Consider the following 27,116-nt stretch of genomic DNA (forward strand, 5'->3'; position numbering starts at 1 on the left):
AGTGAAATGCTAGATGGTTATAATGCTACGCTAATAGCTTTACTGTTCCCTGCCAACGTTGTCAGGGAGAAAGGACTTCTGTGTCAGGTAGCTTACTTTGGTCATCTTTGCTCAATACAAACATGGATAAGAAATTAGTTTGCAACTATGGATAGATACTCACCCCCAAAAAAACAATCTAACATGAATTGCGACAAAGCGTGTTCTTTTTCATAGAGAGCACGTGTTGCGGTGGGGTCTGACAGGCCACCCCTCTGTTGCTGGGCGGGTTAGTATGGATGACCATCTGCAGTGATTGGGTGGTTGGGTTACTGGGCAAATTTTGGTGTTGCCATTTAGGGGGATGGACCAAAGGTTATGAAATCAAGTCACGCAGCACTGACTGGGCTCTTTTGCTGCATGCATCAGTTCACCCGCCCACCCTCCCTAATCTAGGGCTATCGCGTTGACCTTGCTATGCCTGCCATGGGGTCGTCTGCTTTTGGGGCAGAGGCCTGGTAGGAACTGTGTCCATTTGGCTGATTGGCTGGTGCCGTTTGGTTTTTGCCTACTGTGTAGCAAATTGTCACAACTTGTAAGGTTGTGGTTAGGCATTGGTTAAAAAATTGGTTGGTGGAGGGGTAAGGATTGGCGGTGCCTGCCCCTCCAATGTTGCTGCAGAAAGGGAATTCCGTTAAAAGAATCCAGGGGCTTGCCATTCTTTCGTCCGTACCCCTGAAGGGGGCTTAGGGCCGCACAAGCCCCTGGGAGCATGCGGGGGGGGGGAGAGGGTCTGGTGCCCGGCTCCATGCTCTCCCCAATATTGTTTTCCCTTACTGGCTTTCGCTGGAATCCAGAAGTCAGTTCTGTCCCTGGGCGTGCGGACAGATAGTCATAACCAATGCCTTAGCAACCACTCACATTTATGTATTTTAATAAAGTTGTGGCCAAAATTATGCCAAAAACATTAAACAAAAATTATGTGTGAATTGTGAATTATTTAGGGGTGGCTTGGGGGACCTTGACATGCAAACTCCCTTCGCAGCCAATGGAAAAAGTTAGTTGCAACTAACAAGTTCTAAGGAAAGCCAAAAGTCACTTCATCTAGGCTTAGACCATAATATGTGCCAGACAAGGGTGAGGGCAGCAAAAAGAGGGAAAGCTCAGGCAAACGGGGGCAAATGAGGGAGCCCCCCTCATTTTTGCATATGTTTAAGCAACTGCTTAAATACAGTGGTACCTCAGGTTAAGAACTTAATTTGTTCCGGAGGTCCGTTCTTAACCTGAAACTGTTCTTAACCTGAAGCACCACTTTAGCTAACGGGGCCTCCCACTGCTGCCGCACCGCCGGAGCACGATTTCTGTTCTCATCCTGAAGCAAAGTTCTTAACCTGAAGCACTATTTCTGGGTTAGCGGAGTCTGTAACCTGAAGTGTCTGTAACCCGAGGTACCATTGTATAGGAGCTTTACCACAAAAAGTTGGCAATCCTAACTGAGGAAGAGAAAATATCTGTTTTACAGAGTAGTCAAAGTATGTACATTCTAATGCATATTCACGATTTTGAGATTATGCTATGTCCAATAAAGACACACTAAAAGAGAGAGAAATATTTAAGATTATGAATTATATCCATTTTAATGTGTAAATGAAGCTGCATTTACAGCACACTGACCAATTTCTGCTAAATTCCTAAGCCCATGTTGGAACATCTTTATGAGGCTATTAGTGCCAAGTGCTCTTCACAGCATTCCCTCTGAAATCCAGAGAGAAGGTCAAAGTTAGCAGGTTGTGTGGCTTGGGCATAAGCCCCTATCACCTTTTGGATATTCAAGTTCATGCTTATTACTGTCCAGTACCTACAAGTATACTAAATATATAGATTTTTTACAGATGAAAGCTTATAGTGGTTGGTAGGTGCTTCAGAAACATATGCTTAACAAAACTCTTAATTGCTACAATTTAATGAAGATTTAAAAGAAGAGGATAAAAGATTCAAATTATCTGGCAGATCAAACAGTAAACAAAAACAATATTGCAATGTTTATTAACTATGTTCCCATCAATGAATGTGGTTCAAAGGGAAGGGAAACATGCCTGTGCTTTCTGTGTCTATAAATAAGGTTCTTTGAAAGGTTATGTTGATCCAAGGTTATGTGGGATCAAAACACAGATGCCAAACATGCATTGTTTTTCTCCTTCTTTCAACAGATTTCCTTAAATCTAATGCTATTATTCACATCAATTCCAACTGGGGCAATGAGGAGCTGGGTGAATGTGAGAATTCTTCCAAGGTTCAACTGCAGAAGAATCTGGGGACTCATAATTCTTGCCTCTTGTATTCGGCCCCATGACACTTGCTTCTGGGCAAACTTCTTCGGCACTCCTATGCGATGCCATAATGCTGCACCCTTGCTTATTCCCACACCTTTGGTCTGGGTGGTCCTTGTGGGTGTGGGGAAGTTTGAGGCTGCTAATGATATGCAGGGCATCACCACATATTTTGCCTTCCTGGGGACACAAGGAGACAGGAGGCTGCTACTTGTGCTGGGAGCTGAGACTCAGCCGCATGTAGAATTAAGAAGCACTGGACACAGAGTGGAAAAGGAGCACCAAGTTTCATTTCAAGAGCTGGAATCCTTTACACTACTGGGGGGGGGGATCTGGCCACCGCCACCAGTGAAGTCTGACCAGTGAGGCCACCCACCTGTCAACACAGTGGTGTCACATGACCCTTTTACGCATCAGGGGTTTTGCAGGAACCAACAATCTGCTGATCATCAGGTCTTGCTGAGCCTCTCACAGAAAAATTCTGCCTTGAGACCACTTTGCAACCATCAGCCGATTACAGGTAAATTACAGGCAGATATGCCAAGGGTTTTGTGCTATGCGCCTTTAAATTTTGATTATTATTTAAATAAGCATCTATAACTTCTTTATTTTTTGGCAAGATTTGATTAATTTTTCAGGCACAGCAAACTCTTCTGAGGCAAAATTATGCTAAATTCCAGAAGGAAGCTGCAGTCCTACAGGAGCAGCATTTGTAGTTTCGGGATAGATGAAAAAAGAAATCGGTTTATCTCTCCATGTGCTTTCTGTGCAATTGGTCTGAAAGGAGCAGGCCTGAATGGGGTGTCCTTAGGTCAGAAACCTGCCAAATTGTAGACAAATAGGTCCAGGTGTTGTTTTGTGCCAGGTGCTTTTAAAGGTTTATTGAGAGGAGAACTAAAAGGGATTCACTTTTCTGCCAGTGGTTTTGTTTGTGGGCTCTGATTTTATGGCATCACTTAGATTCCTTTAATGGTACTGCACAAACAGCAGCAAGGGCAGTGGTTTGATTTGAAGAGGAGGCTGCTGTTGAGACCTTGACTTCCCTTCCTCCCGCAAACCCTCCATGGTCACTTGCAGAAGCGTTTTTCTGCTTCTGCTGCTTCTCCACTGGTGTGCTTCTTGGCCTGACCCCGCCCCCCTTTGGCTGCCTGCCTTGGTAGCCAATCAGAAAGAGACTCCAGCCCTCTGGCGGAAGTCTGAGGCACTGCACCACCAGACTGCTCTGGCTCAGCTGTCCATCACAGTCGCCAACTCCTCACGGGCTTCCCTCTGCCACCTATTTCATTTAAGCATCTTATAAAAAATATTTATAGACCTCCCTTCATACAAAAAAAATCAGGGCAGTGTACAAAAGGGAGAAAATACAATTTCAAACATTACAGAATAACCATATAAAGAACTGGTTCATCTTTAAACTACTGAATAGGCCTGTTTGCCTAAACAAACAACCCCCAAGAGTCACCTGAAGGTTAGAAGCGAGGGTGCTGGCCAAGCCTCTGCTAGCACAGCAGTGCTTTTGTTCTGGGGGGATGCTGGCGGACGCATACCCCTAAGCATTATGTGAATATAAGTTTGGCCTCATTGAGGGGCAGTATTTCAATATGAGTAGAAAAATGAGAGTACCTCTAAATATATATTTTTTTGGGGGGGGGAGCACAACAGCACAGTATTCCATTGCATGGGTCCTAGTTCAGGGTTGGGGAACCTTTGGACTGCAAGCCAACCTTGTCTCACTAGGGAGTCTGATTTGGCGCAGGAGGTCATCTCCCTCAAACAACACCCACATCTCCATCAGCTGGCGTCACCAGTGATGCCAGCGGTTGTGCAGGAGGGCAGAGTTCCATTCTCTGCAGGATTTAACCCCTGTGCAGCAGCCAGCAAGCAGGAGTTAGATGCTCCTCAGTTTGACTGTGCATGCCTGGTTCCTCCTGGGAAAAGGCACAAACAGCCAAAGGAAGCATCTGGGTTGGGAAGTGGCCCCTGCTCCCTGGGAAGAGGCACATGAAGCGAAAGCAAGCAGAGCCTGGGGGTGGGGGGTTTCTGAGATAGCTGCTCAAGGTAGAAGTCCCTTGCAGAACAGGTGTCTGCACAAAAGCAAGTAAGGTGGTTACACACCCCTGTTGGAGCCAGCTGAAATTCTGTAATGGGGGGGGGGGGACCAACCATGCTCCTCCAGGTGACCTCAGTGATCAAGCTGGGATATAAGGGCTCACCCAGGCCTTAAGAATATGCTGGCCCCAGTTGTCCAAGGGTTTGTATATCAACACAAGATCCTTGAACCTGGCCCAGTAGCAGAGGAACAGCAAGTGCCTAGAAAGGGGAACTACCTGGAAGACTTGGGTGTTTGCTCTCTATGCCCTCATATGGGCCACTGAAGCAATGGGAAGGTCTAGGCTAAGCGGCTGCTTTGGGTATCAGGAAGGTATGCAAGTTTGCCATCTCCTTGCTGCTGTGGCAAACTGTGCAAAAGGTTTGCTACAAACGAGGCTATTTTCTCTCTTGAGATACCAAATAACTTTAGGGAGAACAGAACATTAGTAATTCCTCCCAAATATTTTTGTTTTGTTCAAAAACATGGGCCTGAAAGAGAGGGGTGTTGATGATGCATAATGTGCTACAACAGGGTCATCTGACAGGCGCTCCAACTTATTGCATATGCTGCACATGAGCAACAGTCGTGCTCCAGCTTTTTGGATGGTGAACATGCCACTAAGATTATATATTACTTACTGGATTTGCTTATCACCTTTTTATCTTTTTAGGTAGCTTACATAGCACATTATATTTCTGCTGAAATTTCGTAAGTATTGCAAGTAATTTATTCCAATCTGTGGTGTCAGTCCTAAGCTTCCTAAAAGCACCTTTTTATTTTTGAAAGTTTCATTACCAACCTATTATGCTGTTAGTAGTGGATAGTTCTTGCAAATGACGTGTGCACAAATCTCTTACCTCCTCGTTTGTTTAGCTTTGCGAAACCTGGTGCATAACTGTTGGATGCAGACGGCATAGATGACGAGCTGCTGAAGAAGGAGGGGGCCAGGCCTGAGACCAAGGGCTCCTCACATTTTTCTGAAAGACAAAGAAGAAGAGTGTTGTTTCAGAGATGCGTCACCCCAGTGCTCTGCAGACCAGTCTGTTAAAAGTTATGCAAGCAGAATTTCCTGATCTGGAACTCATGCAGAGTGGGAATCCATAAGCTCCCCACACCAGGAAAGGATTTCCAAAGTTTCACTGCAAACTGTCTTTAAACTTGTTACAAAAACACTGTAAATAAAAACCAGAAGATTGCTCATCAACAACTAGGAATGCAATCCAGTTTTCTTTAGGTTCTTCCTTGTTAATATAGTCTAAGAACTATTCTCTGTCTGGTCCCAGAAAGAGATTCAAATAAGCAAGTTGCTTCCTCAATATGCTAACAGCTTCTGAGAGAATCCGAGACTCTCAGGGATGAGCCATCGATTCACATAACATTGGAACAAAGACTCCACCACAAGCACCTTCTGCACCTCCACATAACATTTTATCATACCCTCCAACATTTCTCTAATGCAAATAGGGATGCCCTATTATATGCTGGGCGGCTTCCAACATACATAAAAGCATAATAAAATTTTTAAAACTTCCCTATGCTGGACTGCCCTCAGATGGCTCGGGAACCAGATAACTCCATGCCCTCCAACATTTCTCCGATGAAAATAAGAATGGCCTACCATACCTGCCAATATTTCTCCAATGCAAATAGGGAAATCCTAAGGAAAAGTGGGACATTCTGGGATCAAATCAGAAACCAGGATGGCCTCTGTAAATCTGGGACTTTCCCTGGGAAATAGGGACACTTGGAGGATATGTTTTATGCATATTGCATGTACAGCTTTCACACATTCTAGGCCATGTTTTAGGGCGCATTCACCACCTTGCCCCTGCGACTGAAGGCCTGTGACATGCGTGCATGACATCAGCACGCCCCACAGTGTGCACACAGGATGCAAGCACACCTCATGGCATGTGTGCATGGCTACCCTGGAGCTTGGGGGGGGCGGCCTTTCCTCTGAAATTGGGGTGTGTACCCCCGCCGGCCCTCCCTACTTAGTGCCCCTGTTTTAGGGTATACAGAGCACTAGCCAGGCCTTTATGGCCTTTTTGTTGCCACTCTTGAACAGGATGTGACCTAGAAAACTCGCAATGCTGTCCTGCAGGTGCCTATTGCAGTAGATAACTTCCAGGGCATCTTGTTTGCTACCACTACTCTTTTCATTGTGGGAGCCCACTCAGGCCCCCAAGAATACAGTCAAAAATCACCACTCTGTAATTATGCCATACCATACAAAGTCTTTTTATTGGTCAAATCATCCAGACACACTTCACCAGCATGGTGGGAAAGGTGCCTTTCTGACACCAGCGGCCCTCACAACAATCTCCCCTGCAGGCTGCTTTGTATGACCAGCATCCAAAATGCCTGCAGTAAAACTGCAATAATCCCCTCTCACATCTGGCCAAGTGGCCAAGAATGTATAGAGTCATTCTGATTCACCTCGTCATGTAGGTGCGGCCCATCCTGGTAGCTGCACTTTTACCCACATTGTGAGGAGCTAGCCCACACCCTCCAACATTCCTCTGGATGAAAATAGAGACATTTTTGTCCAAGGACTGTTGGAGGGTCTGCTTCCCCTTTGGCCCATGTGCTTCTGCCACCCGCCCCCCCCAAATTCTCACTCAACCTGCAACTGACCCTCATTGACCCCCCTCTTTCGGTCCCCCCTCAGCCCCTCCCACAGAGTATACACCAGCAGGACACAGCACGTTCACTGCCTCAACAAGTACTTCTGGCAGTGGGACCCTGTCCGCCAAGACACACACCTGCCCACTCCCAGGATGGGATCATGTGACAAGCGGGTGGCTATCTCTGTCTGTCTGTCCATCTCTCTCCTGCCCTGCAGCTGCCCTTTCAGCACCTGTGTTTCTGCTGCCTTCTGCCAGGAGTTCTCACTCCCCCCCCCCCGACCCTCTGTGCTCCCCTCCCCCCCTCCCTGAGCATTTCCTATCTAAAGAAAGGCAAGAGCACATACACACCCTGAGAAAACCCCTTAATCACAATTTTATTTTATTCTTTGGTGGCTTTACAAAAAGAAAAACACACAGCAATATATACATTTTAGAAAGGAGAAATGTTTTTTAAAATAGAGATATATATTTTAAATCAGGACTCCTTGTGCTCTGCTCCGCTCCCCCTTTCTTCCCGCTCAGCACGGCATGCAAGCCTGGACCCCGGGGGTGGCAGCCTCTCCCCTTCCTCGCCTGCTCTCCAGCAGCCACTATGAGGAGGAGGCTGGAAGTGGCGGCCATGGAGAGGCAACGGGGGGCTCCCTCTCAGCCACAGCCACTCGGGACAAGCGCCGGATCATCCTCCTCCTTCCAGGAACAATCAGAAGCCAGGATGGCTTTTGTAATTCCAGGACTTTCCCTGGAAAATCAGGACCCTTGGAGGGTATTCCAGCCTCTAGGGTAATATTTAATAAGCAATGCATAGAAGCCACTGACACAATTTCCTGGCAATTTCCATACATGTCAATGGGTATTGTGCACACAAATTGTACATGGTTATTGGGCTAATCAAAATAGCAGCAACTTGTCCATGCTTAAGCCATGATTTATCAGGGAAATAACTAATTTGCACTCTGTTAATCGTTAGAGATGCAGCAAGAAGTGAAATTTAAGAGGTCTAATCTGTTTTTGCAGTAATCTCAATAATCCTTTTAAGCACTTTACTTCCATTGGACTCAGTACAGAAGAGAATAGGAGCCAACTGCTAGGGGGCAAGGTCCCTTTGCCTCCTCCCATAAAAGATTTGAGGGGGCAGGGCCTCCCCAAAGCTGATGGGCATTGCCATTCAAATAGTGTGTGTGCACTGCATCATGTGATCGATTACGCATACAGGCACTCTGTGCAATGCTATCTTGCAAAGGGGGGGGGGGGGAGGAATAACACTGATGCAGCGTTGCTTTTCTATATGGTATCAACTTTTGCAACCAGTGAAGAATTTTGCAAGTGTATCCATTCTGAGCTGGTATTTAGGAAGCCAGTGGCTACGTGACGCAGTCATTACTAGTACCAAGGTGCAATAGAGACACATATAAAAAAAAATGAAGATGCTTTTTTAAAAAAGTGTTTTGAAAAATATATTGAATTTGCCATAAGCTCACCTTGGCCATCTAGTATCGCATTTGCACTTTATATTTGCAGCTGTATAGCTGAGTCCCAAATGTAGTGTTATCATATATAACTGGAGCCTCATATGCTACCAAGGTGATTCCAACATTGCAAGAGGTTGGACTAGATGACCCTCGGGGTCCCTGCCACCTCTGCAATGTTCTGTGTGGTTATTCTTTTCCCAGCAGTTACAATGTGACCTCAGGTGAAAGTAGCCCTAGGACAGTAGTGGTAACTGGGAGCCTTGGGTTATGAAGCTATCGTTTCCTTATTGTGTTGATTTGGAAGTTCTACCAGAGGAGACCTCCAGTGTTATTAGACGCTCCTTGCCAATATATGTTACAGCCTGGAATTTGTTTCTAATTCTATTTTTGAAGATGTGGCTCAAGAAAGAGAAACAAGCCTCCCTTCCATGCTAATAAATGTGGCACCATCTATTTAGTCTCTCACAAGCTCTCTCTACGTAAATTCAGCTCTAAATCAATTTGTGAGGTGAGAGAGAGGGAGATTCTCAAAATGAGCAAGCTGCTAAGATAAATTGCATTAAATCTGAGCACATAGCTTGCAATAGTGTGTACCATACATGAGCTAGCTAAAAAATAGAAATCAAAAGTGGCTTTTGCAGGGTTGAGGCAACATTTGTAACGTTGTCGGAGCTCCTCTATGCTTTTTCACTTAACCCTCGGCTGAAAGCCAGAGATGTTATAGATGCCACAAGGGAAAGATTCCAAGAAACGCAGAATCTTTTGACAGGTCTTGCTGTTTTTTTCAGAAGGGGAAATATCCAATCTTTCACTTACTAAAAGTGCAATCCTCTAAGCCTTTCTGTTGCAGAGATACAGCAGCCTTCCTTATATAAGTCAATGTACTGTATCCTGTTAATCAATTATGGAACACTCTCGCCAGCCAGCGTGACAGCGGCAGCAAAGGAATAAACGCTACTCTAGACCATTTATCTCAGTAAGGTGCTAACTTCAAAGACAACCTGGGACCATTTAAATGTTAACATTATGAAGCAACAGCAATCTTCCAGTTTACTCCACTTTGTCTTAATAAGATCTGGCAACAGTGTCTTTAGTTTCTCACATGCTCAGTGCAAGAAGAAAACAGGATCTGTTTTCTGTAGCCCCAAGGCAACAAATCCACTTTTTTGCAGTTCGGAACTGAGGGTGGAATGGACTGAAAACTATGGGGTGAATACGTCTGAGCACCCTGTAAGCAAATCAGGAACTAATGCTCAGCAGAGAAATTTATTATTATTAAAGGTAAAGGTGAAGGACCCCTGACAGTTAAGTCCATTCGCAGACGATTCTGGGGTTGTGACATCTTGCTTTACAGGCCAAGGGAGCCAGCGTTTGTCCGCAGACAGTTTTTCTGGGTCATGTGGCCAGCATGGCTAAGCCACTTCTGGTGCAACGGAACACCCAAACCAGAGATGTGCACCAAAACACCGTTTACCTTCTTGCCGGAGTGGTACCTATTTATCTACTTGCACTGCGTGCTTTCGAGCTGCTAGATTGGCAGGAGCTGGGACAGAGCAATGGAAGCTCACCCCGTCGTGGGGATTCGAACTGCTGACCTTCTGATTGGCAAGCCCAAGAGGCTCAGTGGCTTAGACCACAGCGCCATTATTATTATTAATTAATTAATTAATTAAATTTGTATACTGCCCTTCATCCAAAGATCCCAGGGCAGTAAACAACAGAAAAATACAAAATCATGATAAGGTTGTGCTTCATCTGGTCCAGAGCTGCTAGCCAAACTAACTTGGGTGAGCCTCCTGCATGATTAGAATCCATCAGTCCAAAACATTCCCGTGGAAACTTTGCTGAGCTCTACCTCCACACATCCCACCATCTTTTCACTTGAAACTTCAGCCTCTAATGCCCCTTGATGGATATTCAAGTTTTAGGGAACCCTGAAAATGTGGGTATCAGAACTGGAGGGGTGGAAAGCAGCACAGGTGAGCAAAATTCAGGGAAATGTGACATTAGGTGGTTTTTGCAAACCTGGCAAATAACCAACTATCTTTGTGAGACCCAGCGAAAGGAAGACATGCACAGTGTCTCTTCGCTTTTTATCTGCTGTTTCTAGCCAAGCTCTCACACATACATTGTCCTTTTATGTTTTCCATTTTCATTCTTGCTTGAAGATGCGAATGAGATTGCTATTGAGGCAGGTTTGCATTTAGCTTCATGAGCAAATGAGCCCAGCCACAGCTGAATCATTTCTGTGAATAGGTCTGGGGCTCAGCTGTAATCTCAAGATTAGAGCCTCACTTATTGATCCTAAGGAATGCCTCATATTCCACCCCAAATTGCACAGTGTCAATAGAGATAAAACATTATTGCTCCAAAGACTTCTGGCTCCTGCCACTGCCATGGCAGCTGAAAGAAGATAAAAGAAAACAGCTGCTTTTCCTACACCCCAAACTGAAGCCAAACAGAAGGAACACATTAAAAGATAGGACCAAGCAATTGGAATAGAGTTGCTCAGAAAATATAATTTCTGAAAGCCTGTAAAAAAAGAAAATGCACACACACTATAGTTAACCCTCTTTATTTATGTTTAAAATAACAAGAAAGGCCTCAAGAGATGCTTTCAAAATACTCCACGTCCTAATTTCACCCCCAAAATGTAAAGCTCCAAATTCCTTATTTTTTCTTAAGTCTCCAAAGTTCCACTTATTATTCCTCTATTTTGTACAGAACATGCATAGTTTGCCACAGCCTTCAACTTTTCTGCATATATGTGCACTTTGCTACAGCAGTGCAAAAAGGCAATATTGAGAGTACACATAACAAATGCATCAATGTTATTTTTGTGTGGTGTTTCACTGATGCACAGGAGTTCATGTATGCATTGGTAAAACACCACACAAAAATAATATCGATGCAATCTTATTTATTATCATATCAATATTGGTATTAACATATCAAGAGTGCTTCTTTGCACTATTGTGTATCAGTGCACATTGGTAAAATAAGCAGCAGGGGAGAAGCGCAACTAAACTGAAGGAATTTAAAGCAGCAGAAAACTTTTCAGTCTCCAAATCCGGAATTAAATTTAGAAATTATTTTGGTTAAACTGAAAATCCCAGATGAGTGAGGCTGCACCCCTATATTCACACACCTGGGAGTAAGCCCCATTGAACACAATGAGTCTTATCCTCAGTAGAAATGTACAGGATTGTACTGCAGCACAGTGGGAGAGCAAACCCATGGAACAATAAAGGAACAGAACGGGGGAAATCTGTTCATTCCAGGGCTATTCAGATACATTCGGGTCATCAAATTCCTAGCTCTTATACAGACTTCTGTGGAGGAATCATGGCTGTTTAGATGTCTCCTGTCGAGACTCTTAACAACAGAGATAATTATGTTAAATATGTTGTCCCTATTTTCAAAAAGGGGAAAAGAGAGGACCCAAATAATTACCGCCCAGTCAGTCTGACATCAATACCAGGGAAGATTCTGGAGCAGATCATTAAGCAAACAGTTTGTGAGCACCTAGAAAGGAATGCTGTGATCACCAATAGTCAGCATGGATTTCTGAAAAATAAGTCATGTCAGACTAACCTGATCTCGTTTTTTGACAGAATTACAAGCCTGGTAGATGAAGGGAATGCAGTGGATGTAGCCTACCTTGATTTCAGCAAGGCATTTGACAAGGTGCCCCATGATATTCTTGTAAAGAAGCTGGTAAAATGCGGTCTTGACTATGCTACCACTCAGTGGATTTGTAACTGGCTGACTGACCGAACCCAAAGGGTGCTCATCAATGGTTCCTCTTCATCCTGGAGAAGAGTGACTAGTGGGGTGCCACAGGGTTCTGTCTTGGGCCCGGTCTAATTCAATATCTTTATCAACGACTTGGATGATGGACTCAAGGGCATCCTGATCAAATTTGCAGATGACACCAAACTGGGAGGGGTGGCTAACACCCCAGAGGACACGATCACACTTCAAAACGACCTTGACAGATTAGAGAACTGGGCCAAAACAAACAAGATGAATTTTAACAGGGAGAAATGTAAAGTATTGCACTTGGGCAAAAAAAATGAGAGGCACAAATACAAGATGGGTGACACCTGGCTTGAGAGCAGTACATGTGAAAAGGATCTAGGAGTCTTGGTTGACCACAAACTTGACATGAGCCAACAGTGTGACGTGGCAGCTAAAAAAAGCCAATGCAATTCTGGGCTGCATCAATAGGAATATAGCATCTAGATCAAGGGAAGTAATAGTACCACTGTATTCTGCTCTGGTCAGACCTCACCTGGAGTACTGTGTCCAGTTCTGGGCACCACAGTTCAAGAAGGACACTGACAAACTGGAACGTGTCCAGAGGAGGGCAACCAAAATGGTCAAAGGCCTGGAAACGATGCCTTATGAGGAACGGCTAAGGGAGCTGGGCATGTTTAGCTTGGAGAAGAGGAGGTTAAGGGGTGATATGATAGCCATGTTCAAATATATAAAAGGATGTCACATAGAGGAGGGGAAAAGGTTGTTTTCTGCTGTTCCAGAGAAGCGGACACGGAGCAATGGATCCAAACTACAAGAAAGAAGATTCCACCTAAACATTAGGAAGAACTTCCTGACAGTAAGAGCTGTTCGACAGTGGAATTTGCTGCCAAGGAGTGTGGTGGAGTCTCCTTCTTTGGAGGTCTTTAAGCAGAGGCTTGACAACCATATGTCAGGAGTGCTCTGATGGTGTTTCCTGCTTGGCAGGGGGTTGGACTCGATGGCCCTTGTGGTCTCTTCCAACTCTATGATTCTATGATTCTATGAATTAGGTGGTGATTAACGATAGCTGCTGCCTATTGTATTACCTTTGAGGAACAGAGATAACAGGGATTAACTTCCAATGCTCTGGAAGGGCTGCTCTCCTGCTGTGGGACTGAGAAATCTTCAAAGAGCCCAGACAGCTGAGTGATCGGGGAGCAGAAGAACCACCCAAACACCACTTAATAACCCTAGGGATCAGTCCTAGGGCAAAGATCAGTGAAGCCTCCCTCACTTCAATTTTTTATGAAATTCCTATAAATTACTACTGAGAATGACTCTCTGCTGGTTAGAACGTTCATCTGAAATACGACCCAATGACTGGCTTAAGACAAAGGGGCTCAAAACAAAACAAAAACATGTTCTAATGATACATACTAAATAAAGTTTTTAAACAGCTAAGAGATTCTCCAACTCTGAGAAATTTTCAATTTATTTTGTTCTATTCTTAATCCTGCTTCACTAGTGAATGTGCTGCTTGTAATGTGAAACTACATGGCTGCTCACTGTGAGGGTGGAATGTTAGGAATGTAATTTATTGATAAGCAAGGACTGTGTGGATTTCAGAGAAAGCACTCAGTATGGTAAAAGTACTGAAAAAACATCCCACTGATGGTTGGTGTCATGCAACAATTATTTAATGAGCAATTAAAAGAACTAAGAGAGAAGGTGCCTAAAATGGTAAATGGAAATGGATTAGACAAAGCTGAGGCTGGAAAAGATATGTCGCCTTTGGGGAAAAATACTGATGGAGGTTTGCCAGAGCAGGAGATTGGAAGGGTAAAGCTAGAGGCAATGGATGATGAAACTGGGAGAACCTCCACACAGGTGACTGAAGGAGTGAAACAGCTGTGATAAGAAATATCCTGAGCTGGCAGGTATAGAGATGAGAAAGAAATGACTCTGTGTAAAATTTGCATGCAGATGAAGGTGATAGCTAGCTTATGATGAACCCTGGGAAGCAGGAATGGGAAGATTTCCCAGGGTAGGGGCCTGAGGGAAGAAAGGGAAGCTCCCAGGTGAGAGCTGGGAGGGTTCACCTCTTTCTGTGTGTGTCAAGTCTTCCTATAGGGGAGGACTCTGCATTCTTGTTTTTTTTTTCCTTTTTCCTTTTTGTTTAGATTTGTTAATTTTTTTATTGTAATGTATTTTATTGTAATTATGAAAGGTTGAGATCTTGGGGGGGGGAGAGAAATTAATTGCTCAAATACATAACATGTATTTATTCTCATATGTGTGTGTGTGTGTCTGCATTTATATACAGCCCATTAAACAAAGTTCTCTTGTTTAGGTAAAATATATAAAAGTGCAAGAGCAAGTGATGCTATATTCTAGAATAAACAGCCCATGATGAAGATGGCTTTTATCAGCTGACAGGACTCACTTGAGACTGGAAGGTGACCCATTGCATTACTGCACAGCTTGTTGCAAAAGCTAGCAACATTTTTGCAGAGGATGTGAAGAAAAAGTCCTGCTGCAACCACACAATGCTCAGAAACGCCTTTATTAATGCAAGCAGAATTGTGGATCAATGCATTAATTTGCTCTGTATTCTCTTCTGATGACAAGAACCATGGTCCTTTGAATTTAAGAGGTTACAACTTTATTGTCTGATAAGTGGCACCTGTCATTGAAAATTGGCAGTAATCTTCAGAGATGTTACCTAAGGCCACTAAGAATGCATGTTTGTTTCATCACAATCTCCATTCCGTGGAAAGTCTGAGGAGTGTTTACAGACATGCACTTGGAGAGTCATTACCCTTTATGTAAGGTGGTTGGACAAAAGATGTCTCCCGTTTGATCCTGTACAGAATCTTCAAAGATAGAGATAGAGATATGAGAGAATATTTTATCACAGGTGAAAGAAAAGCAAAGAGTTGTGATTTAATTTTAAAAGGCAACATTGGGAGGAAGTGCAGCTGTGAGTATGCTTCTCAGAATTAGTAGTATGGTTGACTTAATGAACAAGGTCCCAGATTTAATCCCCGAATTGCCACTTTAAAGGATGAGGACAAGTCATAAGCTCTGTCTATTGCCTGTTTTAGAAACTCTTCATACCAGAGGGGGGCAATTCATGTAGTCACTAGGAAACTGGCCATGATGAGTCTTCAAGCCATTTCCACGGCACTTCAGCTTAACTTAAACCATAAGGCTGATTATTTCCAAAGCCTCTCCTAACTTGCCAACTATTAAAAATGCTGGTGGATGAGAGACCTTTTCACACTTTTTTGGGGGGGGATTCACATCTAGGTTTTTTCCCCTTCTTTAATGTATTTTTATTAAAGATTTTCTTGATTTACAAAAGTATGTGCAATGTGTCTCTCTCATATTTTTTCCGTGTAACATTTTTACAAATCAGTTTCATTTGTTGAGACATTAGGAAGAAGAGGGGGGAGGGGAAAAGATGGGTGGGGGTGGGGTCGGGTGACAATTTTCTATTTTACTTAATGTATGTAGGGTTTGGTGTCAGCATTGCTTGTGCAGGTTCTCTGCTGTTCTCTGCTTTGGTGGTGAGAGAGGTTGGGGTTGGCCTAGGGTGTGGTTGTTCGTTTGTGATTGGCTGTGGTGATCTTTGTTTTCGTGTGTGAGTGGGGTGGGTGTTTTGGATCAGGTTAGCCATATTGATTTGTATGCTGTAGGTGGATTATTGTCATTGTCCTGTTGGGCTGTGTATGTGATAAAGGGGAGCCATACCGGGGTGAAGGCGTCATCTTCTATTTGTCCCTGTGTCAGTTTCAGTTTATAGGTTAATTTTTCTAATAAGGCTGTTTCCCATAGTATTTGGTACCATTGGTCCATGCTTACTCCTGACAGGTCTCTCCAGTGTCTGGTTATGATGTTTCTGCCTGCTGAAAGTAGGTGGGTTATGAGTTCTTTGTGGTGTAAGTGAGCATTATTGTCTTGGAAGATGTTTAGTAAGGCCAATTCTGGGGTGATTTCTAATAGTTGCTTGGTTATTTTACATATTTCTCGTATGGTTGTTGTCCAGAATAGTTGGATTTTGGGACACTCCCACCACATATGGAGGTGCACCCTCTCCAGCATTTTAGTGAGGTTCCTGGGCGTATTATCGCTAGTTTTCTTGGTGTTAGGTACCACCTGTAGATGAGTTTCAGAGTGAGTTCTTTTCGTTGATATGGATTTAAAGGGGGATATAGACCACATTCTGGTCCATTGAGTGGGGTTAATCTCATAGCCTATGTCATCCTCCCATTGTTTTTTGATTGCATCTAGGGAGTTCGTGGGATTTTTGAGTGGTATTTTGTATATTGCGGATACCATCCCTCTACCGTGTCCCTTTGTTGTTAGGAGGAGGTTTTTGAAGGTTGTCAGGGGCCTAGTTGCTGCTGATTTTACTACTGGATTGTTTAAGAGGGCATGTAATTGGTGGTGTGTTAACCAAGGCATTTGGGTGTCTTCTAGTTTGTCTTGTATTTCTTGCATTGACAAAGGTTTGTTATTTTTATAGGAATCTATAGGCGATATAAGCCTTTGGTTTGCCAGGTTTTAATCTGGAGGTTTTGAGCTGCATGGTGGAATAATGGGTGGTACGCCAAGGGAATTAGTGGGGTTGGGGATAGTTTGCCTATTACTGTTTTCTATGCTTTGAGCATTGTCTGTGTGTACAGTGGTACCTTGGGTTAAGAACTTAAGTCGTTCTGGAGGTCCGTTTTTAACCTGATACTGTTCTTATCCTGAAGCACCACTTTAGCTAACAGGGCCTCCCGCTGCCGCCGTGCCACTGCTACATGATTTCTGTTCTCATCCTGAAGCAAAGTTCTTAACCCAAGGTAATATTTCTGGGTTAGGGAACTCTGTAACCTGAAGCATCTGTAACATGAAGCGTCTGTAACCCGAGGTACCACTGTACCTGTTAAGTGTTGTGGGAATTTTCCTTAGTTCTTTTCACTCTTCAGAGGACAGGAGAGCCCCTATTCATGAGATAGAAGGAGTGTGTGAATTCAGTCAAGAATTTATATGCATATTACTAGCCAGGTAATCTTGGCTAGTAAGGGACGTGGGTGGCGCTGTGGGTTAAACCACAGAGCCTTGGGCTTGCCGATAAGAAGGTCGGTGGTTCGAATCCCCGCAACAGGGTGAGCTCCCGTCACTCGGTCCCTGCTCCTGCCAACCTAGCAGTTTGAAAGCACATCAAAGCGCAAGTAGATAAATAGGTGGGAAGGTAAACAGCATTTCCGTGCGCTGCTCTGGTTCGCCAGAAGCGGCTTAGTCATGCTGGCCACATGACCAGGAAGCTGTACGCCGGCTCCCTCGGCCAATAAAGCGAGATGAGCGCCGCAACCCCAGAGTCGGTCACGACTGGACCTAATGGTTAGGGGTCCCTTTACCTTTACCTAATCTTGGAAAACAACCATTTCCTGGACTGACAACAACTGGTTTCTGCTATTTTGGATTGTGGTTTAATTTCACTGCCTGCTACTTTCCTGGAGACTGCCTAGGGGTAACATGAATAGCCCAATTTTGGTGCACATAATTTCTTAAATAGATTATAATAAAGCTAAAAAAGAAAGTAGTTATATTCCATGAAGACACTACCAACTTTTAGATAAATGTAAGCAAGAATCTGAAGAAAAGTATGATAGCCCCAACCTATTTGTGTTTCCAGTCCATGCCCACATAACTTTAAGATGGTGCAGTTCCTCCAATTTCACCCTGCCACATCCAATCCATATATGCTCTATGCATTGCAGAAGCTGCCTGCCTGGCTACTTATCAGTTGCCTGCTGTTGCCAGCAGAGATAAAAGCAAAAACCGATAGGTGCATAACTGATAAATCATGCTGTGTTTCCTTGACAGCTTTTCTCTTGGAGGAAAAGACAAATCATGTCCTAACAACTTTCCCCTTAAGCTTTTACCCAGGCTTTATTCAACTATAAATACTAAATGCTCTAAGATTTCAGCCATTTTAACCAGACATCTACCCACACCACCTTTTTTTTCTGTGCAAAGGAGAGGGGTGTCCCAGACTACGTATTTTCTTATTGCCCCTCTGATGTGTTAATTTCTTGCAATCTGCAAGCTCTGGTGTTTAATGCACCAAACGCTTTATGTCCCAATGATGTACTGATTTCTGTGGAGTATTATTAAAATGTGTCAGCTGAAAGGTTTCTGCAGCAAGCCATCCAGAAATGAATTTGACTTGTTTCCTTCACTTACTGCCATCAACTGGAAGGCACAGCTCTAATCACAGAGACAGTTTTTGTAAATGCTTCCTGGAACAGCCTCTGGTAAGAAGAGAATTCATATCTTTAAAGAAAAGAATCTGCTTCCTTGTGTTATTAATCTGTATATTCAGTGTTTATATATCAGGTTTGGCATTCCGACTTCTGTTTAAGAATATTTGCCCCATTGGGTAACTGTGGGCAGAACTAAGGTCAAGGACAAAGCCTAATGGGTAAGAGGCAAATCTTCCATGAATTGATTGCATGGGATATTTCTTGGTGTGAGGGGCATATGAGGATTGTTTCTCATAAGTATTTTTAGAAACTTAAAAATTAAGTTTTTTTAAACAACAACAACAACAAAAGAATAGAGGAAGGATGGAATCTGATGAGTTGGGGATTTAGATCTAACAGCCTGTCAAAATTTAGAGGCTGATGGTCACCTGACAGAGGACACCTTTGGAGATCAGCTCAATAAAACAATGGTTGCTTGGCATCCTTTCATCTGGTAAGAGCAGGGGAGAACCTTTTCTGAATGCTTACAGATCTCATTTACATATTAATATGAGATTATTATTTTTTAAAAAATTAAAATGTGAAGTATTTTCAACATATTTTCTCTCATATTTTTCTAAACATATTATATATATTCTCTCATATTTTTTCTAAACACACACACAGGCTAAGGACTGGGGAACATCTGAGATGTGGGAAATCTAATAGATAACTTTTGAATCCACACCTTAGTCTAGAAGGTGCAGATCAGGTGAGTTTAGTTTATAGGATTTTGCAAAGACTGAATTCCTCACACATCCCCAGCAGAGCTCTATTCCTACTGGTTTGGCCACATTGCAAGATGTGATTGAATGTAGCACCTGTCCTACTTAAGTTGGAAGAGGTCCTTCAAGTCTGGCTCCAGAATATTATTATTTTCAGGGATGAGAAGATTGGCTGGCTCTCTGAGCCAGCCATTGCCTAAGGGCCTCTAAGCCAACCAAGGTGGGAGGTTCTGCCTCCTGATAGCAGCACCCGCTCCCCTTCCTCTCTTTTCTGTTGGCCCAATAACTGCTTCTGCCCAAAAGTTTGAGTCCTCCTCTCCTAGTACTGTATTCATAATCAAAACCAGCCATGTATTCTGGTGCTAACTGATCATCTCAATCAAAACAGTTCTCTCTGCTGAACTCATTGAGGCAAGGCAAGTTGTTTTCCTTTAACTATTGATTATTGCATAGCCCGTGTGAAACCTGGGTTGTTTCTGGGGGAGCAGTTGTATCGGGCTGCTCCAGCTCGCTACCTGGCGGATATCCACTACGTGGAATACCGCAGACTGTTTACTGCGGCTAGGCTGAATGTTCTTGACTCGGCGGTTCTGAAGGGAAGATATGGAGGAGTCCCATATGACCAGAGATTATGCCACTGTGCATTGGGTGAGGTAGAATCCACAGAGCACATCTTACTGAGCTGTCCCATCCACAACGATTTAAGACAGTACCTTATAACTCCATACTTACCCCAGCTCAGTTCCCGACAAAGAGGAAAGCAGACAGCATATCTGCTAAATAAGTCTTCAGGGAAAATAACTTTGTCAGTGGCTAAATTCCTTTTCCTGGCACTCAAGTGTCGGAAACGTATAACTGAATGCTTTGATGTGGGTTATCTGTGAGAGGTCTAGTACCCTAACCCTGCCTTATTTATGTACCCCTATGATGTTATAGTTTATAATTATTGTGTAATGTTTTATTTCTGACTATCGATCGAATAAAGGAAATTGATTGATTGATTATTGATTGTGATTGACTTTCTTAATTTTCCTAGGTCAGTTGACCAAGGTGGTGGCAGAGCTTCTGAAGTCCACATGAATGGTGCAAAAGGCAGCAGTAGAAGCAAGAGGACTGTTTCCTTTCTCTAGCCTAGCAGAAGGAGGAGGCTGACATGGTAGACAACCTATACTGACTAGGACATAACTGGGGGTCCTTTGGGTGGATACATTAATGGACCTTCCTGGCAGTGCCCTCAAATCTAATTGCACTCGCACAGAGATTCTGTAGCCTTGTGCAATTTCTACACTATAAACATCAGTGAAATACTGTATACCTTCCTTCCTGAGCATTCATTCCAGCCTTTGTCCAGGGAGCCTTGGTGGCTGAAAGAAATATGTTTATTAAACTTCTGCCAGTAAAGGACAAATAGGGCCACTTCAAATGTTAGCATTTCTTACACAGAAAACAGGCAGTAGAAACTCATAGAATAGTTGCACCAAGACACAGCTATGTTAAGATGGCACATTACAAATCCTGAAGTCATACCATGGAGCTATCAAAGCACCACTGGCAGATATACTGCAGAAAAATAACAAGAAGAAGGACGTTAGCCAAACAGCCAAGCAGCTGGAATTACATAAAATGGAGGTAGCTTTATCAAAGAGTACTGTGTACATTTCTGAACATAAAGAAATGTGTTCATAAAACACTGAAATTTTAGCAAGCAAATCTAATTTAGGAATGAATCATAATGAGTTTACAAGAGGTGGGCAATTTTCCATCACTGTGCCCATGCGTGTTAGAAGAAAACTCTTATTTCTGATTTCTCTTCCAGTTATATCTGTTATGCCCTTTTGGTGTCATATTTTGGCTTGTTTTTAAGGTGGCATCATAGAATTTCCTGCTGTCAGTGCTATTGCAGACATTCCCCTTCATGATGTTTTGAAGACCTAGAGTAAATTATTACTTGTATGTGTAAATGAACCAGGACAGATCTGTCCACGCGTTCAGCTGTCAAGTGCTGAATGAACAGGTGATGTAGATGTGACTGATGTGGATGTGAATCAGTATTCTTTGGGATCATGGCACTTTTACCACCACAACATGTAAAATAAAAATAATACAAGACAGAAATTGTATAGAGTGCACATCCCGTGCACTCAGAATTCACCACAATGTCACACCAAAGGAGCATTGACACCTCTCTCCTCAGCATCTGTAGTTGCAGCACAGAAAGTCCTCCATAATGGCTCTGAATTCTAGTAAGCCTCAGAAGTTTACATGAGAAGCAGAAGCAAAGTGGGTTCTTGCTTCTCTGTTACTGCTGAAACTTATGATCTGGTAGTTGGGGGCATTTTCCCCACTTCTTTTTCTTTTCCTTTTACAATTTATTTACGTTAGTAACCTCCAGTGCATTTTGTGGCAATAAATTCCACAGATTAATTATAAAATGTATATGAAAAAGTGCTTAGGTCTGTTCAAAATTAACAAAGATTTCTACGTCATGGGTGATATTGTGCCTGTACATGCTGCTGAATGTCACTCATCTGAATGCTGAGCTGCCTCATTTCATTTGATACTTTATAATAAAGAAGCCAAGGCAGATTGAAAGCTGGTGACAAACAGAGTTTCTCCGTTAAATAAATCACAGCACTGTATTTCCTGAACTGTGCAAAATCCATGTGGCTGAGTCTTTCTCCTTCAGGGTATTAAAATGTCCAAATACAAGCTTCAAGCTTTGTAACCAAAGCTGTGTATGGTGCATGAGCAATCTTATGCAAGTGATCAGCAGGCCGACCACCTTAGCACTATTCAAGCATGCTGGCTGCAAATATGTGCTGGCTGTTAAAGAGGCCTAGCAGATTCTTTATGCTGAAAGGTCAAACAATGAATTGAATTCTGAACCTAATGGTGGGTAAATCCCCTAAATTAATTTTTAGAAGGTTTTGCAAAATCAGACACCGGCTCATTCAGCTCTTATTGGGCCATTTCATTTCTAGATTTGCTATGCTAAATTTGTGTGTGTGTGTGTGTGTGTGTGTGTGTGTGTGTGTACTAACATAAATTTCAGTGGTAGATATAAAACTAAGTCTGATTTTTATTTTATTTTCGTTGAAAATACTGATGGCCCCCGTCCTCATATCTTGGTTGTTATTGGCAGGAAATGTCATCCTGGAATGAATCCAAACTGAATAGCTAAGTGAAATGCCTACCTTGCTGGGGTCGGAGGAAAGGTTGTCTGATTTCTTTCAGGATTTGAACTTTACAATGAAATTTAAATAGGAAATGCTTTTTGTGAGAGTTTTGTTAAAGCTCTACTTGAGTAGTGAAAGTAAATGTTACTTTACTTTTTGCAGCATATACATACACTCAACATTGGCACAGATTCAGTAGAAACTTATATTGTTCTTATGCCAGTTTAACTGTCATGGCTTTTCTCAAAGACTCCTGGGAACTATGGTTTGGTGGGTTTGCTAAGAATTTCTGATTAGAGATCCCTAGTCCCCAACATAAAACTATAATTCCCAGGAAACCCTGGGGAGATGGAATGAGTATGCAATAAGAAGGAAAGGGGCAGATGGGACCCATGAACCCTGGAAGGTAGCAAATCCAAAAGGAAAACTCTGGTCCTAAACCCTACCCTAATCCAGAGTGGAGTCCCTAAGGTGGTTGGATGGCATCTTGTCTGCCTCCTTCTGGCAACTCCTGCAGCCAAGCTGGGGCCAAACAACTTGCTCTGCTTTCCTTTGGGCCCCATCAGGGAGGCTGAGAGGGGAGTCTTGTCATCTGGTGGTGTTGCCATATTGCAAAAAGTGAAAATCCGGACAGAAAAGTTGTTTTAGGCAAATTTATATTTTATGCAAAATTCAGTGGTAATTGTATTGAAATTATTACACTACAAATACAATGCTTTTTATGGAAACCATTTGCAAATTCAACAACTAATTGCTCTCTGTACAATAATGCACTCTATAAATATCAAGTGATAGCACATACAAAGCATGGAAGTGTTAACATAGAGTATATTGCAAAGCATACTATCCACCATTTCTCCTGCCAATCCCCTTATTCACAAAAATAAATACAAAATAATTAGGCAAAAAATTTTCCCCCTTGGTAGGTAATGCCTTGGTTTGCCCTAATGGCCCCATGTCCACATGCGTGACAGTGTGACAGACAATCAAACAGCATTGTTTTCCCTGCTCCAGAATGCTCATCATTTAACAATATATATTAGTTATTGCTCTTAAAGAATTTTCTCCTTCTCCAACACATAATCTATGAAGTGCAGACCCTGTCAATACAAGCACTGCCTATTATTGTACCATCATTGATATTAATTAATTAGTCCAAAGGCATTGTAATGCCAACATTTTGTTAGTTTGTTGTTTTAATGGTGATCGTATTACTCATGAGGGGGTTCATTTGTTGGAAATTAGTCAATGATCACTTTTAGTTGTTTATGACATTTTATTGTATTTTTTTATATATTTTCCTTCTTCAAAATTGCTGTAAGTTGCCTTGAGACCTTTGTGGTATATGTCAATGGATGTGTAAATGAATAAATAAATAAATTATGATGATTTTGCATAGAAACTTATAATTAGCACCTGTTGAACATGTCAACCATGGAAAACAGCATGCCAAAAATAGCAAATCTTACAAGCAAAAAGGATCTTGGCTGATAGAAGCAGAACTAAATGGCTATGCACCATTCCAAGAAAGACAGAACTTAATGAAATGGACTACCAATGTAAGGAAATAGGAATGTATACTTGAGGTGGTGCCTTCAAAGGCTGCACTAAGAGGCCTATGGTAATATCCCAAGTGGGGCAATTGGAAGAAGTCCATCCTGGGGTTGCTTGTCATTTTCTAGCCCATCATATCAGGAAGCTACAAAGAATCAACTGGTCTTGGCTGCCGCCCAAAGCTAAACAAAAAAGGGCATTTACATGCAAGTATAAAAGTAAACATTTACTATTGTAGTCTAACATATGGACTTGGCAGATAGGAAAGAGCAGCTTTCAGAATGGGGCTCTTGCAGGAAAGAGGAGCAGCAACAATGGCTCCAGTCTGAGAGCAAAGAGAGCTGCAACATTGCTTCAGCCAAGATTCTCAACTGCTCTTGAGAAACCCTATTCCTGTGACCATTCCTTTTGCAACCTGGAATTAAGAGGCAAAAAAATAATGGAAGTAGAGAGATAGAAATGGAAAATACCCATTCATTTCTTTTCCATATTAATTTCATTAAAATGCCCTTAATTTCTTTTACAAAGTTAACTTTTATGACCAAGCATTTTTTTCAGGAGAGCAGCCTGACTGTGTGAAGAATTAATCTTGTCTTATAGATGAATGAACATGATCTGAGGAAGATAAAACGAATCACTAAGTGATTGCAGTTAACCAAAAAGTTCCACTTTGCTCCCTTATGGAGAATGATGGAATATCATTTTATTGAACTCCATTATCCTAATGAGGAGATATTCTGCACTTGATCTTAGCCAAAAGGCTGGAGAAGATGTTTTAATGACTTGCTGCTGCTGCTTAATGAGAAGATTTCATAATTACTGAAACTACATCTGTTTGATTAATGAGCTTCTTGCAGTATTCATGCTTTCCCCACAACTCTAAGGAGGACATACATTGCACAAGACATTCACATGCATATAGGATGTGCATATAGGTCATACTGTTCTCCAGTCACATTAATAAGCCATGATTGTGAAATAGATCACAAATATTACAATGGAACTGATTTACAAAAGCAGAAGTCATGCAAGGCTGCATAACTCAAATTAGGGTTCTGGATGAAGCTGGGATGGCAACCTCAGTGAGAAGATGTTTTTGACTAGGGTGCCAGGAACAACCCCTTTGAGAAATTTTATTGATCAAGCAAAACTAATTCTGCTTCCTTCAAAACTGTCAAATGATTCTCTCAATTTAACACTGAAATCCTATATTAGCTTAAATATGGTGGCAGCTGTAATTCCAAGTCCAAGTCTTAACTGATTTTGATTACTGTGATTTGTGTAATGGACAAAATGCAGGAAAATTTAGGGCTATGTTTTATTTTTCAAAATCTGCATTTCTAAATGATATTTGAGCAAAGAAGAGAAAACCAAGGAAATGTAAAACAGATTGAGTGAATCAGTTCTGATGCACACATTGGGCCAGGGGCTCCAGATCAGGTCGATTTGTACAAAAATTTGCAAAAATAGCATTCTGAAAACATCCCTAGGAGAACTGTAATCTGAATTAGAAGGGTTTTTGTTTTTGTTTTTAAGTGGCCCACTATTGGTAATAAAGTGACAGGAGCTGACCTTTAGTACAACTGAAATTAATGGTAATAATATACCACTAAAATAGAACTAAATTGGACTGCACTCAAGTACAGCAGCTTAGTTGGCTTATCAGGCTGAAAGCCTCTTAAATATTCAGCTGGTGTGGAAATGCAGAAGGCTGGTGACACCGCCAATGAATGTTGGGGAGGGGAAGAGCCTATTAAGAACATCCATAAAATGTTACAGAGTTTTAAAACCCCATAAAGTCCCATCCATCCTTGCTATAATTTGTCTCTTCTTAACAAACGTCTCATAATATATGACAGCTGCCAATCATTTTAATGTCAGCAACCTACCATCATTTGTTAAAGCCACAGGGATGGATACACACACACACACACACACACACACACACACACACACACACACATTATTGACAAACACACAGGTAATGGAAAATGAGAAACAAGAAAGACTTGCTACATTTTTTAAAGGATCCTTTCTAAAATACTTTATGTTAACCGCAGTATAACTATAGAGGTGGTGTGTGTATAGCGAGGTTTTCACGGGGGGGGGGGTGATGTAGGGAAGCAAAGTGGCACCAACAATTGGGACAGCAGAGAGCTTAGATGGAGTAGAACAGTAGGATGAAATCCCAGGAGAGGCTGTCCTTCCAGAGACAGCCTCAGGGGTGCCAACTTGAATAAAATATTGGAGCAGGTAAGCCCCACCTCACATAATCGCACCCCCCACACCATTTGAATGGCAGTGCCCATCAACTTTTGGGGGTACCCAGGCCCCTCAAATATTTTAGTGGGGGAGCTGCAGGGACCTCAGCCCCAAGGAGTTGGCTCCTATGGACAGCTGACTCACTTCCAGCTTTCTGAGCACTGAACATCTCCCTGCTTCCAGTGATAAAGTCTCTTGGAATATTGGCCAACACAAATCTGAGAGTTAATACCAAATTCTAAAACAATTCAAGTACTATGGAAGCACCAAAAGTGTAACACTAAAAGATTGTATTGTAATATTTTTGAAAATGACAATAGAAGGGTGTAAAGTTCCAAAGTGACGGACTATGGGTGATGGCCAGCGGTGACTGCAATCTATTCCCCCTGCTCTGGATGGACCCCCAACCCTGTGGGGGGGGGGTGCGAGGGACTGCCAGCAAGGGGCTTACTTTCCTTCTTATTTGATACTACCTTACTGTACATTCTGAAGGGCAGATGAAGACATGCATTTCCCCCCTTTAACAACAACAAATTTGCAACAATAATTTCCACTTGTAGATTCCTTGCATTTTAAAGAGACAAGAGCATACATGCAAATATCTGCATATCTGTTCCCAAAGTCAATTTACCTTGTGAGAGTGGATGTGTTATGAGCAACAAGAGGTTTGCAAACAGTTTACTGTGCAACTTGTTGAGTGTCAAGTAATTATGCAACAAGTTGTACTGAAAGAAAAATTATGAACAAGGTCTATTTTTAAATAGGAATGATGTACAATTAAACAATTCATCTATGTAATATGCAGCAAGGATGTGAAATGATACTGATTATCCTGCCATTTGGAAATTTTGAATCTGCTCTA

General features: G+C 42.5%; 1 protein-coding gene across 2 annotated transcripts in view; it reads right to left on the reverse strand.

Moving 5' to 3' along the window:
• CNTNAP2 (contactin associated protein 2) overlaps window positions 1-27,116 on the reverse strand; it is a 999,981-nt gene that overhangs the window by 613,943 nt on the left and 358,922 nt on the right. The window contains exon 2 of one of the 2 annotated variants that reach the window (XM_083577628.1): window positions 5,259-5,378. The exons of the other annotated variant lie outside the window; for it this stretch is intronic. Within the exon in view, the coding sequence (XP_083433754.1) occupies window positions 5,259-5,378 (120 nt within the window). The remainder of the gene's footprint in view (window positions 1-5,258; window positions 5,379-27,116) is intronic. 2 annotated transcript variants of the gene reach the window in all.

The sequence above is a fragment of the Podarcis filfolensis genome (assembly GCF_964270895.1).
Source record: "Podarcis filfolensis genome assembly, chromosome: 12".
Lineage (NCBI taxonomy): Eukaryota > Metazoa > Chordata > Lepidosauria > Squamata > Lacertidae > Podarcis > Podarcis filfolensis.